The sequence below is a fragment of the Vombatus ursinus genome, unplaced genomic scaffold (assembly GCF_900497805.2).
Source record: "Vombatus ursinus unplaced genomic scaffold, bare-nosed wombat genome assembly UNPS02007284.1, whole genome shotgun sequence".
Taxonomy (NCBI): domain Eukaryota; kingdom Metazoa; phylum Chordata; class Mammalia; order Diprotodontia; family Vombatidae; genus Vombatus; species Vombatus ursinus.
Window position 1 is genome coordinate 15,662,554 of NW_020947062.1, and position 16,297 is coordinate 15,678,850.

The window sequence follows — 16,297 nt, forward strand, 5'->3', positions numbered from 1 at the left end:
TCCCCTAGCATGGTGCCAAACAATATACATAAAATATTTGATAGCTTTTCTGATGATAAACCTGCCTTTTTTTAATCTATGCCACAGACAATTCAATAATTGTGAAAGATGCTACAAGGAACATGGATGCAAGTATTAAATTGCTGGAAGATTTTATTACCTTATTCCTTCTTCTGCTGGGGAATTCCATCGAAGAGATATTGGATATGGTACAACATCAGTGGTAGAAAACTCTCGTACTTTGAAAGCAGGAGACAATATCGCACACTAAAACAACAAATTCATCTATTACATTTTTACAGGTATAGGTAGTCAAAAAATACCATAAATCCAATATCAACATATCTATAATTTACTGATTTGTGACAAATTGGTCTTCCTTAAAATTGAATTCACATATTTGAATTCACATTCTTATTATACTGTGTCAGAATCAGCATTTGCTGGTAAGTTTTGTAAGCTTGTCTTACTTCTAAAAAATTAGCTATCTGTATGGCATGGTCCATCAAGAGCTCACCAAGCCAACAAAAGAAAACTTTAGTGACAAAGGAATACAGTCTAACCATATCTAATTTTACTTCCTTCCCCCTTTCTACCCATCAGCACAATATAATTTGTCAAAATTCTAGTAATCATTTAGCTTTAGTTTTAAAGTATATATTTCGCTATTTTTGTAGCCAAATTTATCTTAAATTTCTTAATATGTACACTTAAGTATTATTTCTTTTATTTTAGTGATGTTACTTTCCATTTTAAGAAGTTAGGAAAACATTTCAAAAATCTTAATTTGAAGAATAGTCAATACTATTTACATTCTGATACCAAACTGTGATCAATTAGATGGCAGAATGAGTCACCGCCATATTATGTCCCACAAAACAATACACCTATGGACTTGTGAGAAATCATCTGAAGCCTGTTAGTAGTTCATGAAATCAACTCACCTGTAATGCACATCCTCGTGTGACTGCTTCATCTGCATTTAATGTTGTACTAAGTTCTTTACCAAAGAATTTGCTGATCTTCTCTTTCACTGCAGGGATTCTAGTGGCACCACCAACTATCTCTACTGCATAAATATCCTCTTTCTTTAACTCTATTTGAAAGAATAAGAAGTATGCAACATTGCTAAGATATTTATTTGAATTACAAGCTTGTGATGAAATATATAGACACTATGATTTCATTATATTTAAAATTTCATTCCCAACTATCGTTTTCATCATTAGCCATATTGACTAGACAATAAAAGTGAAGTAAAATATAAATTGAATCAGAAAGGAAAGAATTATATCAATGACAATGACAGAAATACATCTAGAATATAATGTCATATGGCAATCTCTGGATAAGTGATTTTGTTTTCTAGCTAGAGTTACCCCAATATAAAGGTTACCCTGTTAGAGAGACAATGTTCTCAGTGGTTATCAGAGTTCTCCATTCTGAATCTATATCCTGACATTTGGGTCATATAAGTAAAATTTCCTATGAGACAGGGACATGTCAGGTTATCAGGTTTGATGGTACTATCAATCTGACAAAGAAAAAAACAGGTTTTGTTTCTGTTTTCTGGTAAAAAGAGAAAAACTTTTAAGCCAAGATGACATGAATGGTTTTAGCCAAAGTATCCTGGGTAAAGAAGCTTGTACTGAGATCCGTCCATCTCCAAAGACATGCATCTATTGTAGCATCTTAACCTCTTTCAAGATATCTTTGCTTCTATTCATTAGTTCAACAATCATTTATTGCCTTTATGTCTATTGCCTATTATGTGTAAAGCAATCATGTCTATATCTAACCTCAACTCCTCTCTCTGCAACTGAATCCATTTTCGCTTGCTCTGGCCTTCCTGGTGATAACGGTTGATCACCATCTTCCATAGAAAAGCTTTTCATATGTATACCTAAGGACAATTATTAGGGTACACTCAGCTTCTCTTCTCCAACCTAAATATAGCTTATATAACTATGATGAGTATAAGACTTAATCTTTTAGGATTTTATCTACAAAACTTGGACCTAGGCAGCACATAGAAAACATCACAGAATTTATATTTTTAAAAAAGAGAGAGAGACTGGCATAATGGTCAAAGTTAGTATCACATTATCAAACTTAAAAGACATTCTTGGAGCAGCTAGGTGGCGCAGTGGATAGAGACCCAGCCTTGGAGTCAGGAAGACCTCAGTTCAAATCTGGCCTCAGACACTTGACACTTACCAGCTGAGAGACTCTGGGCAAGTCATTTAACCCCAACTGCCTCACCAAAAAGCAAAAACAAAACAAAACAAACAAAAAAACCAAAACCCAACAAAACCAATATTCTTTCTGTTTAAAAAAGTGGATAAATCCAACCTTTTCAGGGAATGCACTTTTATAAAAGAGTTTGTTGGGAAAAGCCAGTCTATTTCAAAACAAAATGTCAACAATTTTACTTAAAATTTTTTTTTTAAGAAAGTCAGTGACAAGCAGCAGAACCCATAAAAAAAAAACAGAGTAAAACAAATCTCCAGCCCAAGATAACCTAGATGGCTGATCAGAAAGGTATACTGCGCCGGGCTGGGAGAGGAGCACAGTTCAGCATGCGCGCGCACGCCACAGCTTACTTGGAGCAGGCCTCACAGGACTGAATCGCGGGCAGCTGATGCAGTTTCCAGACTTCTTAACCCATAGACGCCAAAGACAACTTAGAAGGTCAGTGGGAAAGCTAGGTCTCAGCCACAAGCCTCGACTGCAGGCCGCAGCTGTTTCCTGAGCTTCCGGCCCACAGACTGAGGGGGAATCAAGTGGCTGATCAGAGGGGGACTGCAAGAATCTCTTTGCCAGGGCTGAGGCAGGAATCTCTTGCTTTGCCCGTGCTTGGATCTGGGTCACAGTTCTGAGGGGCACTCCTGGGCAGAGGAGGAGCGCAGGCAAGGAGGAGCGCTGACGTGGTGGAGCTTGTTGTGGCAGTGGAGAGGAAACACCTCACCCCTTATCATAACACCTTGGAAGAACTGACACTTTTCAGGTCCCTAGAAGTATCTCTGAAAACAGCTGTACAAACCCCTGAAGGTTGGGACAGTACATTCTTCACATTGGAAACAGACTCTTATCTTAACAAAGAGTTTAAAACTCAAGTAATTGGTTGGGATCATGAGCAAGCACCATAAAAAGAGTCAGACTATATTATCTTACTTTGGTGACAAAGAAGATCAAAACATACAACCAGAAGAAGACAACAAAGCCAAAGCTCCTACATCCAAGGCCTCCAAGAAAAATATGAATCAGTCCCAGGCCTTGGAAGAGCTCAAAAGGGATTTTGTGAAGCAAGTAAGAGAAGTAGAGGAAAAACTGGGAAGAGAAATGAGAGTGATGCAAGAAAATTATGAAAAGCAAGTTAACAGCTTGCTAAAGGAGACCCAAAAAATACTGAAGAAAATAATACCCTAACCCAAATGGCAAAAGAGGTCCAAAAAGCCAATGAAGAAAAGAATGCCCTAAAGAGCAAAACTGGACAAATGGAAAAAGAAGTCCAAAAGATTACTGAAGAAAATACTTCCTTAAAAATTAGAATAGAGCAATTGGAAGCTACTGACTTTATGAGAAATCAAGACACTGTAAAACAAATCCAAAAGGATGAAAAATTAGAAAACAATGTGAAATATCTCACTGGAAAAACAACTGACCTGGAAAATAGATCCAGGAGAGAGAATTTAAAAATTATTGAACTATCCGAAAGCCATGATCAAAAAAAGAGCCTAGACATCATCTTTCAAGAAATTATCAAGGAAAACTGTCCCGATATTTTAGAACCAGAGGGCAAAATAGAAATTGAAAAAATCCACCAATCTCCTCCTCAAAGAGATCCCCAAAGGAAAACTCCTAGGAATATTGTAGCCAAATTTCAGAGTTCCCAGGTCAAGGAGAAAATATTACAAGCAGCCAGAAAGAAACAATTCAAGTATTGTGGAAACACAATCAGGATAACACAAGATTTAGCAGCTTCTACATTAAGAGACCGCAGGGCATGGAATATAATATTACGGAGGGCAAAGGAGATAGGATTACAACCAAGAATCACCTACCCAGCAAAAATGAGTATAATCCTGCAAGGGAAAAAATGGTCATTCAGTGAAATAGAGGACTTTCAAGCATTCTTGATGAAAAGACCAGAGCTGAATGGAAAATTTGATTTTCAAATACAAGACTCAAGTGGAACATGAAGAGGTAAACAGGAAAGAGAAAATCATAAGAGACTTATTAAGGTTGAACTGTTTACATTCCTGCATGGAAAGATGATATTTGTAACTCATAAGACCTTTGTCAGTATTAGGGTAGTTGGAGGGGAAAAATTATAGGTACATATATATAGATATAGATAGATAGAGGGCACAGGGTGAGTTGAAAATGAAGGGGTCATATCTGGAGAATAAAATTAAGAAGTGAGAGAGGATTATACTAGGAGAAAGAGAAAGGGAGAGGTAGAACGGGGTAAATTATCTCACAAAAAAAAAAGAGAAGAAAAGGCTTCTACAGTGGAGGGGAAACGGGGGAAGATGAGAGGGAATGAGTGAATCTTATTCTCATAGAATTTGACTTAAGGAGGGAATAACATACACACTCAACTGGGTATGGAAATCTGTCTTACCCTACAGAAAAATAGGGGGGGAAGGGGACAAGAGAGTAGGGGGATGATAGAGAGAAGGGCAGATTGGGAAAGGGAGTAATCAGAAGCAAATACTTCTGAGGAGGGACAGGGTCAAAAGAAAGAATAGAATAAATGGGGGGGGTGGGATAGGATTAACGGAAATAGAGTTAGTTCTTCACAGCATGTCTACTATGGAAGTGTTTTACATAACTGCACATATATAACCTATATTTAGTTGCTTGCCTTATCAATGAGGGTGGGTGGGGAGGGAGGAAGGGAGAAAATTTGGAACCCAAAGTTTTAAAAACACATGTTTAAAAGAAATGTTTTCACATGCAACTAGGAAATAAGAAATACAGGAAATGGGGTACAGAAATCCACCCTGCCCTACAGGAAAATTGAAGGGGAAGTGGATAAGAGAAGGGAAGGCAGACTAGGTGAAGGGGTATTCAGAATGCATGCCATCTTGGGGTGGGGGGAGGGGTGAGATGGGGTAAAAATTTGGAACTCAAAATCTTGCGAAAGTAAATGTTGAAAACAAAACAATAAATAAATTTATTAATGAAAAAAAATTTTTAAAAATTTAAAAAAAAGAAAGTCAGTGACATTTAGAATTAGTTTGTCCAACAAAATGTTCAACACTAATGAAACTCCAAAATTCCTACAGGGAATGAGACAATCACTATTAGCATTTAAAAAAAAAATAAAAAGCAAAATTCTTAACTCAGAATATTAATAAAATTTTAATTTTAAAAGAAGGGAGCCCACATTTTACTAAAAGTATCTGAATTACAGTTATTAAGGCTTTATCTGGATTCTCTATCTTTGAATTTTTCTAAATATGAGAAAGGGAAAAGTTAAGAAGGTGGAAGGGGTAAAAATCATCCTAAGTAAATCAATCAAACAGTTCATATTATGGAATTTTTACAGGTAATTGTAGGAAATGATACTTAAAATATCTAAATTCCCATTGAAGTAGTTAAATGTTTGACTTTGAGACATATCAACCACTTATTCCCCGACAATAAAGAACTTACGGGCTTGTTCCAAAATACTTCGAAGTGGTGGCTCCACTCTAGCTAAGAGATCATCACACATTTCCAGAAATTTGCTCCTATTTTAAGAAATAAGTTAAGTTATATTCTCCTTTTAACAAACCAGGATTTAAAAAAGCAATTATCTACTTACCCCCTTAACACCCTAAGACTTCAGAACTCAGTTGGACAGTGTGCTTTAAATAGACCATCCAACACATAAATGCTAATTAGCAGTCTCAATAAAAACTGTTAAACTCTCCCTTCTACAGTCAAAAAAATAACCTTCCTTAATAAAGTTAACAACTGTAAAGTACTATCTTTAATTGTTCCTAACTTCTACTTCACACCTTTGAAGAAGGAGTTAGATCATGCTTTTCCCAAACTTATCAGTCAAGTATTTATTAAGCACCTACTAAGTACTGGGCACTCTACTTGCTAGTCACTGAAGTTGTAATACAAATACAAAGAATGAAACAATCTGCATTTCAACTTTGTCAAAAAGATTAGAATGACCAAGGGTGGGCTCTGGGTTCTTGAAAACTATGCCAAATAAAAATGAGCTCTGTCAGACTCTATATACCAAGGTAGAAAGGCCTGCAGACAGACTATTTGTTGTCAAGAACTAACTCACACAAATTTGAAGAGGCTTATAAGAGGGCCATCAGGGAATGATACCTTCTGAAGGAAAGACTAAATAAGCAACTATCTTAAATTAGAGGTATCTGTTTGGAATTAGCTGAAAATTTCTAGTTTACACAGGTTATTTATGGCAATGCTCAGCTAACTCAAATATTAATCAAAACTTGTCAATGAACAGTAACTTATTTTATTAGAAATTCATTTCTCAGCCATAATGAAAATAGAAAGGTCAGACATTTAATTGGAGGTTTCAGTTTTGCTCCTCACATAAACTAGCTTATTAACCATTTCAAACAACAATCACTGATATTCAAATTTCAGGTTTGTGGTTCAGAATAATACAGCAAAACTTAAGTTTAAAAAAGTAATTTAGCCCTTATTTTAAAATCCTAAGAGATACCTGTTCATAACTCCAGATACATCAACATCATTCATGAAACATTCTATGTTCATGGGGAGGTCTGAAGCATTTGCACTCATCAATTTCTTGAGCTTTTCACACTCCTGAGAAAGGCGCAACAATGCACGGATTTTGGACTTGATGTCTAGTTTGTATTTCTTCCCAAATTCTTCACAGAAGTGATTTACTAACATCTCATCAAATTTTCTACCTCCCAATGTTGGATCAAATGCAGTGGCAAGAACCTAAAGAAGAATGTGATTAAATTACTCCAATTAGCCATCAATTGAAAAATGTGTTACTATTAATAAGCATCAATTTTTCACAATGACACAGTACTTTAATGTTGGCAAAGCACTTTCTTTACAATAACTCCGTGAAGAAGGAAGATTTTCTGCTTAAGTTAGTACCCAAAGAGGGTAAAAACAAAGAAAAACTGGAAAAAACAAACTCACAATGTCTTTAAATGACAGGTACAATCTTCTAAATGAAAGGAAGCTTGGCCCTTTAAGTACGGAATGCTCTAAGAGTCTCAGTGCTGTTCTGTCTAAGTCTTGGAAGTTTACAGACCCTCCAGCTTCACCAAACTTCCCATCTCCACCGATTGACATATGGCTAAAACACACCTTGATATAGATGATTGGGTGCCTTTGCTCTTTTCAGTGCTCCTTCCTCTAAAGGTTTAATACTTGAAAAAGCATCATGAAATGAGTTTTAAACACAAACTACACCAAGTAAATGTATTTTTATGACTATTTATATTTGAGTACATTAATTTCATCATATAAAATGTACTAATTAAGTACATGTAAAATTTACTGGTCACTGTGTGTCATTTTCTTTTTATCTATTTGTTGCTATATGTCCACATACACATTTCCACCCCTTTTATATAAGTTGTTGGTATGTAAGCTATTTTTACCTTCCTGCTTCCTTTTTCTTCACATTTTTATAGATCTTTCTATAAACACTTACATCCCCAAGCTTATCTATCACAGAATCAAAGAATTTCAGAGCTTAAAGGAACCTAAGAGTCTACTGAGTTCAACCCAGACTTGAAAAACAATTCCCTCTAAACAACAGAACAAGTGCCACACAGCCTTTTCCTGAAGAACTCTTCATCATGAGGAATCTATCACCTCCAGAAGTAGCCCACCCATTCACCGAATCATAGAATAAGGTAGAAGGACTCTCATTTTACAGAGATAAAGTAACTTTCTTCCTAAGGTCAGAAAGGTAGTAAGATTGAGATGTAACATTTGAATACAGGTCCCCTAAATCCAGCTATCTTTTTCACTTAACCACACTGTTCTCCTACAATGCACTATGGAAAGGCTGTTTTTGTTTGAATCAAGCTTAAATTTAACTTTTGCAATCTCTACCCCAATGCTCCCTGAACATAAAGAACTATATAATCCTTCTCCAACATGACCACCCTTCCAAAACTCAAACACTGTTATCAGCCCCAATTCCCCATCCCAACCCCAAAAATCTTCTCTTTTCCAGGTTGAACATCCTTAGTTCCTTAAACTGGTCTCATGACAAGGAATCAAGTCCCTCCACTGCCCTGGCTTCTCATCTCTTTATGGCTCTCCAGTGTATCAACAACACTCCCAAAAGGCAGCAGCTAGAACTGCAGCGACAGCATAACCATCACCTAACTCTTATTCCTGAAATCTATGCCTCCCTGAACATAGCCTAAGCTTGCATTAAGTTTGGGGAGTTTTTAGTTGCCACATTACAGTGGTCTTACAATGATCCTGACTTTTGTCCCAAGGAAGCTGGTAGATCTTTTTCAGACAAACTACTGTCTAACCATGCCTCCCCTCATCTTATACTTATGAAGTTAAATTTTTGAGCCTTTGAAGTTCATCTTATCAGACTGAAATCACTGTTGCAGCCTGACCAGATTTTCAGGGATATGTCACATTAGCTATCCCTCCTATTTTCAAATATCTGAGATGGATGGCCTATCCAAGACACTGACAAAGATGATAAGCAGTATAGAGCCAACTAGAGATCTCTGGAGAGCCTCTTTCAAAGCTGACATTGAACCAATTACAAAATAATCTTTGGATCTGACCATTTAACCAGTTCAAAATCCACTTAACAATACAATTGCCTAGCCCACATCAATCCATCTTTCCCACAAGATATTACGAAAAATAAGTACTACACCAAAAAACTAGGCAAATCGTATCTACATAGCATTCCCATGATAGGCCAGTTTTGCAATCTTGTTTTTAAAAAAAAAGAAATCAAGTTAGAGTACCATGACTTGTTCTTGCCGACGCCAAGCTTGCTTTCTGATCATCACTTCCTTTTCTAATTGTCAATCGTTTTTTTAATAGAACATTTTAGAATTTTGACCAGAAGTGAAGTCAAACTCACTATAATTTGCAGGTTCTACACTCCTCCCTTTTCTAAAAATCAGAATGCTTGACCTTTTTTAGCCTGAGATATTTAAGATAAAAGTGGCTCAGCAAAATCTGCCAGTTCTGGAATAGTATAATTAAATTACACTATTCCCATTATGTCAACACACTATGACTTTAGTCATCCTTTTCCCAACTATAGGACACTTCAGTTTCCAGGTTTTTGCAATAACAATGTTGCTATAAGTGTTTTACTATATACCTTTTTTCTTTTATAATATTCTCCAAGTAAATGCCCTCAATAATAAGATTACTGGGGCAAGTTTGTTTCTAAAATAACTTACACGGTTTTCTATCAGATTTTTTTCTCCCTAAAGATTGCACCATTTTGAAAATAACCACAGTAGTATATGGCTTTACTTATTTTTCCACAGGCCCACAAAGCACTGAGTTACGGCATTTAAATTAGTTTAGCCATTTTGATGGGTACAAAGTGGTACCACAAAGTTGTTTTAATTTGTTGGAGTTCAAATCTTTTTCGCAAGGGCCAATTTATAGTTAACTTCTTCTTTGACAAAATGTTCCTCTCGTTTGACCATTTATCCACTGGAGATTGGATTCTATCCTTCAATATTTCATTCAATTCCTTTTAAGTTTAAAAAATTAGTTTTTTATCTACTATCTTACAATGTCTTCCCCAATTTTTTTTAATCTTGATTGTACAGTTTACTGTGCAGGAATTTTTAATATTTTAATAAATATCAGCATTTCAACCTAATCCTTACTAACTTCTATTTATATTTTTAACCCTATGCTCTCCTCAACAATTAGAATATAACATTCTACTTCTTCCATCTTTTAAAAAAATAGGCCTTTATGTTTAAAGTCTATAATCCAATTAGAATTTTAATGTGGTACAGATCAAATTTATTTTTCATTATGCTAAGCTACATGTGCCTAATGAAGGAAGTCTTTCTTCAGTTTTTGTTTTCTATATTTTTACCAAACATCCATATTTTACTATTTGGAAGCTCTATTCTAGTACATTGTGAAGAAAGCAATATGAGATGAGCAGTCAAGGTTGTTGTTTTCAAAGAGGACCAATGACATCACAGGGTAATGTCTTGACTTGTCATCAAAGTCCAGCAACAAGACAGGCAATGGCCAGGGATGCAGTGGATGACCTTGGCGTCTTCAATGTCTGGCCAAGCTCTAAGAGATCCACAGAACCTGCTTCAGCTGTTTTCATGGCAGGGGCATGGGGGTCTTTGCATGCTTGGGGATAGATATCCCCCTAAGTTACTGACAGGTTTGTGGCCTGTCAGTTACTCTCAACATGGTTTGGCCTGTATGCCAAGATGGTTTACCAGGATGCAGCTGCTTCCTGGAGTCACAGATGAGATTTGGGTGAAGGTGGAAACCAAAGGTGGACAAGCAGCCCTGAAAAGGGTTTGGTAAGCACTCACTCAAGAGGTGTTAGTCCTCCTGGAACACCCCATATACCCCATGGTGTCAAGGTAGTCTTGGTGTGAAAGAAAGGTGAGAGTCTACCCATCAGCTGAAGGAAATCCCCGTGGGCACTAAGCATGGTCTGGGGAAGACCAACCCAGAAACCTGAGGTATAATTTGCCACTGAGGAGGGGCTGAATATGCAGGACCTACATGCAGGTCCCGTCTCTGCCAGGTCCCACCTATCAGTTGTGGGACAGGGAAGATATAAAGCTCTTACTTTTGGGGTTGAGGAGTAGCTCAGCAAAATGCAGTAATAGTGATTGGCAACAACCTACAAACCATCTCTTGAGCCCTCAAAATATTCCGTAAGGGCCTCCAACTAGATTTTTTTCTTCTTTTGCCTTTAAAAGGTTACATGGGTTTTTTTGGTTTTGCCTTTCATAAGGTAAAGCCAGGCTCCTTTGTTCCTTATTATTTCACTATCTTACTATGATTTGAACTACAGAGAGAGGAACAGGTATAAGTTTATAACCAAAAAAGCAAAGCTACTACTCAGATGCCATGCTACTAAGTTACTACCTAAATTGCTACTTAAATGTGCTAAGTACTGAAAGCTTTACTTTTTTAAGTAACTTTTTTTTAGTAGATCACTCAGTCAATAAACATTCATAAAGTGCCTTCCACACTATGCTAAGTGCTGAGTACACAAAAAGAAGCAAAAGATAGTTCCAGCCACAAGGAGCTCACAAACTAACAGAGACAACATACCAACAAATATCTACAAAGCAAGCTATACTCGGGATAAATAGGAAATAATTAACAGAGGGAAAGCATTGGAATTAAGAGAGGTTGGGGGAGGCTTCCAGTAGAAGGTGGGATTTTATTTGGGACTTAAAAGGAAATCAAGGAGTTCAGTAGCTAGAGTGGAGAAGGGAGAGTGTTCAAGGCATGGGAAATGACAAGGGAGAATGCTTGGAGCTGAGAGATGGAGTATCTTGTTTCAACTACCAGATAGGCAAGAGAGGGCTAGGTGATGAAGGGCTCTGAATGCTAAACAAAGCATTTTTTACTTGCTCTTCAAGGCAATAGGGAGCCACTGGAGTTTATTCAGAAAGAGGAGTGACATGGTCAAACATGTTTTAGGAAAATCATTACAAATTTTAGGCAATCATGCAAACAAATACTGGTACCTAACCTTTCCTACTTAATGAAAACAAAAGGCTCCGATCTTCAAATTAGCAAGAAAAATAGTAACAATAACTTTAAGCTTTGCAAAACGCTTTACTGTTATCTCATTTTATTCTGACAACTCCTGATGCTATTATTAGTCCCATTTTACAGATGAAGAAACTGAGGTTGAGAGAAAAGTGACTTGTCCAGGGTCACACAGCTAGCAAGTGTCTGAGGCTGAATTTGAACTTGAATCTTCCTGACTCCAAGCTGCAACTCAGTATAGCGAGGTTTAATACAAGCATTATCTTCAGTGTGAAAATGGAATTCATGGAAGAGGGTAAGTTTACCAAGTGAGTGCAGATAAAGAAAAGGAATGTCCAGAACAGAATCTTGGGGTACACACAGTTGAGTGAAATGTGGATGATGATCAAACAAAGAAGACTGAAAAGGAATGGACAGGTGGGGAGAAGGAGAATCAAGAGATAGCAGTAACATGAAAACCTAAGGAGAGTCTATCAGGTAGAATGTGTTTATCAGTGTCAAACCCAGCACAGAATTCAGGATGGATGAGAATCATTGGTAACTATGGAAAGAACAGTTTGATTTGAGTGATGGAAGTCAGAAGCCAGATTACAACAGGCCAAGTAAGTAAAAGAACGAAGAAGAAATGTAGGCATTGAATTTAGAGAACTTTTTCCAGGAATTTGACCCTGGAAAAGGAATAAAGATAAAAGAGAAGAGTTGAGTGATGGTAAGGTTAAGTGAGGATTTTCGTTTGGTTTTTCCTCCTAAGAACGGGGAAGACATCAGCATGTCTGATGGAGTAGGGAAAGAGCCTATGGACTAAGAGAAGATGCAGATAAGACAAAGGAGAGAGACTGAAGATAAGACAGAAGAAAGACTGAGGAAAAGAGAGGAGAGAAATTGAAGAGAAGAAGAATAAAGGGAGAGATTCAAGATGAGAAAGGAGAGAGATGATTACAAGGGCTACCTACCAGAGGAGACAGTAGGGAATGAAAAGGTGCATTTAAGGAGGTTGGCCTCACATTCTGTTCACCCCACCTTACTAGCCACTCCCATCCAGATCCTTAGATCCCTCCTCCAGACTACTTGGCCACTCCTGGATCCCTCCCAGTCTTTCTATATATAAGATTCATCTTGTCTCCATTAAGGCGCTCAGATTCTTAAGATCTGGCCCACTTGAATTAGCGATACAAATGCTTAGATTCCTTAAGAGTCTGGCCAATATGGCTGATCTTTAATAAATCTTGTTTTTGGCTGGGGAAAAAAAAAGGAGAGGGGGTTGGCCTCAGAGAGAAAGAAAATGGAAGAAAGGAAGACAGAATGGGGGATGATCGCAAGGAATTTTAAGTTACAGAGTAGTAGCCATTATCATGGGGAAGACATTAGCATATCTGTTGGAGTAGGGACTACTCCAACAGACTAGAGAGCCTTTGGACTAAAAGAAGATGAAGATAAGGCATAACAGCTAATATTTACAGAATACATTAAGGTTTTGAAAGGACTTAATGTATATTATCTCATTTGGTATTTGGTTTATCTCAATAACCCTTAAGGTGTTATTACTATCCCCATTTTGCAAAGGATAAAACTAAGGCTCAAAGAAGTGGGAATAACAGGAAAGGAATAAGCATTTATATTGTACCTCCTTTGTGCCAAGCACTGTGCTAAGAGCTTTTACATGTATTATCTCATTTGATCCTGAGACAACCCACTGTACTGCCAGCTCCCTCTAAGAATTTGTCCAAAGCCACAGGGTCAATCAACACCCGAGGCAGAATTAGAACTCAAGACATTCCTGACTCCAAATCCAATGCTCTATCTACTATGCCAATATGCCTTTAGTACCTATCTTAAATTTTAAAAGACTTATTAGAAGACTATATAGAACAATGCTCTATGATGATACTATGCTACTTTAGCACACAAGTCATAAAATCCCTAAAGCCAATTTTAATTAGTGGGTACTAGTTTAAGCACTACTAGACCATTTCAAAATCCACTCCCTCCCCAACCCAAATACCATAATCACATTACTCGATAGAAAATGCATATTTACTTTGAGTTTTCCTTTGTTGAATGCACACACAGACACCTGGTAGGCAGAATGTCCCATGTCAACAAACACAACATTTCTTGGTTTCTCTTCCAGAGCAGGCAGATCTTGTTTATAGATTCCATATGCAAGGGCAACTGGAGAGAAGAGAAAATGTTCTAAGTTTATTATAATATACTATCATTCAATAACAGGCAATATTGCACAATAGTAAAATTAAAGGCATTAAAATGGATTTCCTATATTCAAATTTCATTTAAATGGAACAGTATGAGATATAAAGGAAAAATACAATACTTATATCCTTTCAGTTTCAGTTGCCTCATGTGTAAGATGCAGATGCTTGTACTAAAAGTATTAATGAACAGAGTTATCTTGAGGAAAGTGCCTTGTAAACCTCAGAACATTATACATAAACGTAACTGCTTTGAGGCTTTGTTTATTTTGCTGACATTCCCTCTATAATTTACTAAACAAATTTCTGTGGCCGGAAAATGTGAATTACCACAATTATTCTTTTTTTTTAGGCAGTTGGTGTTAAGTGACTTGCCCAGGGTCACACAGCTAGAAAGTGTCAAGTGTTTGTTCTGAGGCCAGATTTGAACTCAGGTAGTCCTGACTTCAGGGCTGGTGCTCTAACCACTGCGCTGCCACCCACAATTATTCTTAAAAGCAAAGTTTCTTAAAATTTGTGCAGGTGTACATGACTTCTGCTTCTTGAAGCATCCAAAATCAGAGCCCTTTCTTCATACAGTTTCACTATCAAACTGTCATTTTTGCTTTGTGATGCCCTTATTAATGTTCTCCCCCTCCTATCTCCTCCAATGCCTTCACCTGGGAATCCTGACCCTCAGCTGCCCCTATTCCTTTTACCCTCCTCCTCTCTACCCCAACTACCTGTCAAGCTCTCCTGAGTTTCTCCCTACCCAGCTCCTCTACACAACAGAGAGCCTACACAATTAGAAGAGAAACAATTACCGAACCAATGATTTTCACTGACTTGTGATCGTATACTATAAGATTTTTCAATTAATTTTTCTAAAATCAAAACAATAAAGTTACTACAAATTTTAAAAAAAGGATTTTTAGCTGTAATTAGGATTTCAATATGTTTACAAATAACAAGGTTTCAAGAATACCATTTTTTAAGTCAAGGCACTCACACCAAAGCACTAAGACTCCATTTTTTTTTTTTTTTTTTTTTGCATTTAGACTCATGATTTCACTAATGTAAGGAGTTCTTGCTGAGGACCCTTCTACCAATCCAAGGGAGTCAACTATTCTAAAACCTTAGTCTTGGAATGTCGCCTAGGGCACTGCAAAGTTGAATGACCATCCCAGAATCACACAGTATGTAACAGAGACAGACTTGAGCCCCGGTCTTCTAGATTCCAAAGCCAGCTCTATCTGCTAATGCCACAAGTGAATCAGCCTGACATCATTAACAGAATTGGACTTAAAGTTATGGGACCACTCTGTATCCCACTGCAAGGCATTTAGTAACTATGTAACCAAGGGCAAGTTATAACCTCATAGAGACTCAATTTACTTATGAATAAAATGGAAATATTACTGCTCACACTATCTATACCATACAAAAGAGAGCTACTTTGCAAATCTTAAAGTACTATATAAATGTAACTTATTACTTACTGCTTACAAGTTTAAGACAAAACAATGGTTAGATGTACTATTCAACAATTACCAATCAGAATATTTCATATCTTAACTTGCTTTTATTGTTTATTAACCATATATCATTCCCTATAGTCTCACCAAAACCCCAGATGAAATATGTCCTGATCTGTTTTGTTAGGGGTAACCTGATACAGCCCTTTATGAATTAGCTAGAATGCCAAAAAGCTTGAAGCCTTCCAAATAAAATTAAATCAGTTTGTACAGTAAACCACTATGTAACTAAATAACTAGTGAGTGAGGGTAGAAGCAAAAGAGAAAGAATGTGACTAAAGAAAAAGCAGCAACAAGAAAAAACAGGCTCATATCACTGATTCAATTAAAAGAACAACTTAAATGTTATAACACATCCAGCGCACCTCCTATACCTTCAACACCTACAGAACTGTATAACATCAGACACTACTGCCAAAATCCAAACAAAAGCAAAGCTAAGAATCAATTTGCCTTTTGTGATAAAATATGACCCAATTTGGCAAACCCTAGGCATTATACAATCCTTAGAGGTTAAATTATGCTCAATGTGGTCTATTTTGTAAGACAGGAATGCAGACATTAATAATACAAACCAATGCCAGCAATATCTGCACAGCATTCTTACCCAATTAAGTAGAACACTCCAATTAACGATTTTTACTATGGCTCTAGTTCAGAAATTTGTAATTTAGCAGGATGCCTTGAAAATGTGAACAATGACAGCTTTAATACTACAAACACACAAATAGATCATCCTTATCACCATTCAAATCATAGGCATTTTTTACTATATTTAACAGTACTATCCCTGTGCTTTGTGTTGGAAGATTAAAGCTAGTGCAAAAA

General features: G+C 36.8%; 1 protein-coding gene across 1 annotated transcript in view; it reads right to left on the reverse strand.

Moving 5' to 3' along the window:
• Positions 1 to 16,297, reverse strand: part of HSPA4 (heat shock protein family A (Hsp70) member 4) — a 50,266-nt gene that overhangs the window by 13,452 nt on the left and 20,517 nt on the right. The window contains exons 6-10 of the mRNA XM_027849104.1: positions 13,784 to 13,917; positions 6,704 to 6,948; positions 5,665 to 5,741; positions 945 to 1,096; positions 161 to 267 (exon numbers count right to left, since the gene is read on the reverse strand). Of these exons, the coding sequence (XP_027704905.1) occupies positions 161 to 267; positions 945 to 1,096; positions 5,665 to 5,741; positions 6,704 to 6,948; positions 13,784 to 13,917 (715 nt within the window). The remainder of the gene's footprint in view (positions 1 to 160; positions 268 to 944; positions 1,097 to 5,664; positions 5,742 to 6,703; positions 6,949 to 13,783; positions 13,918 to 16,297) is intronic.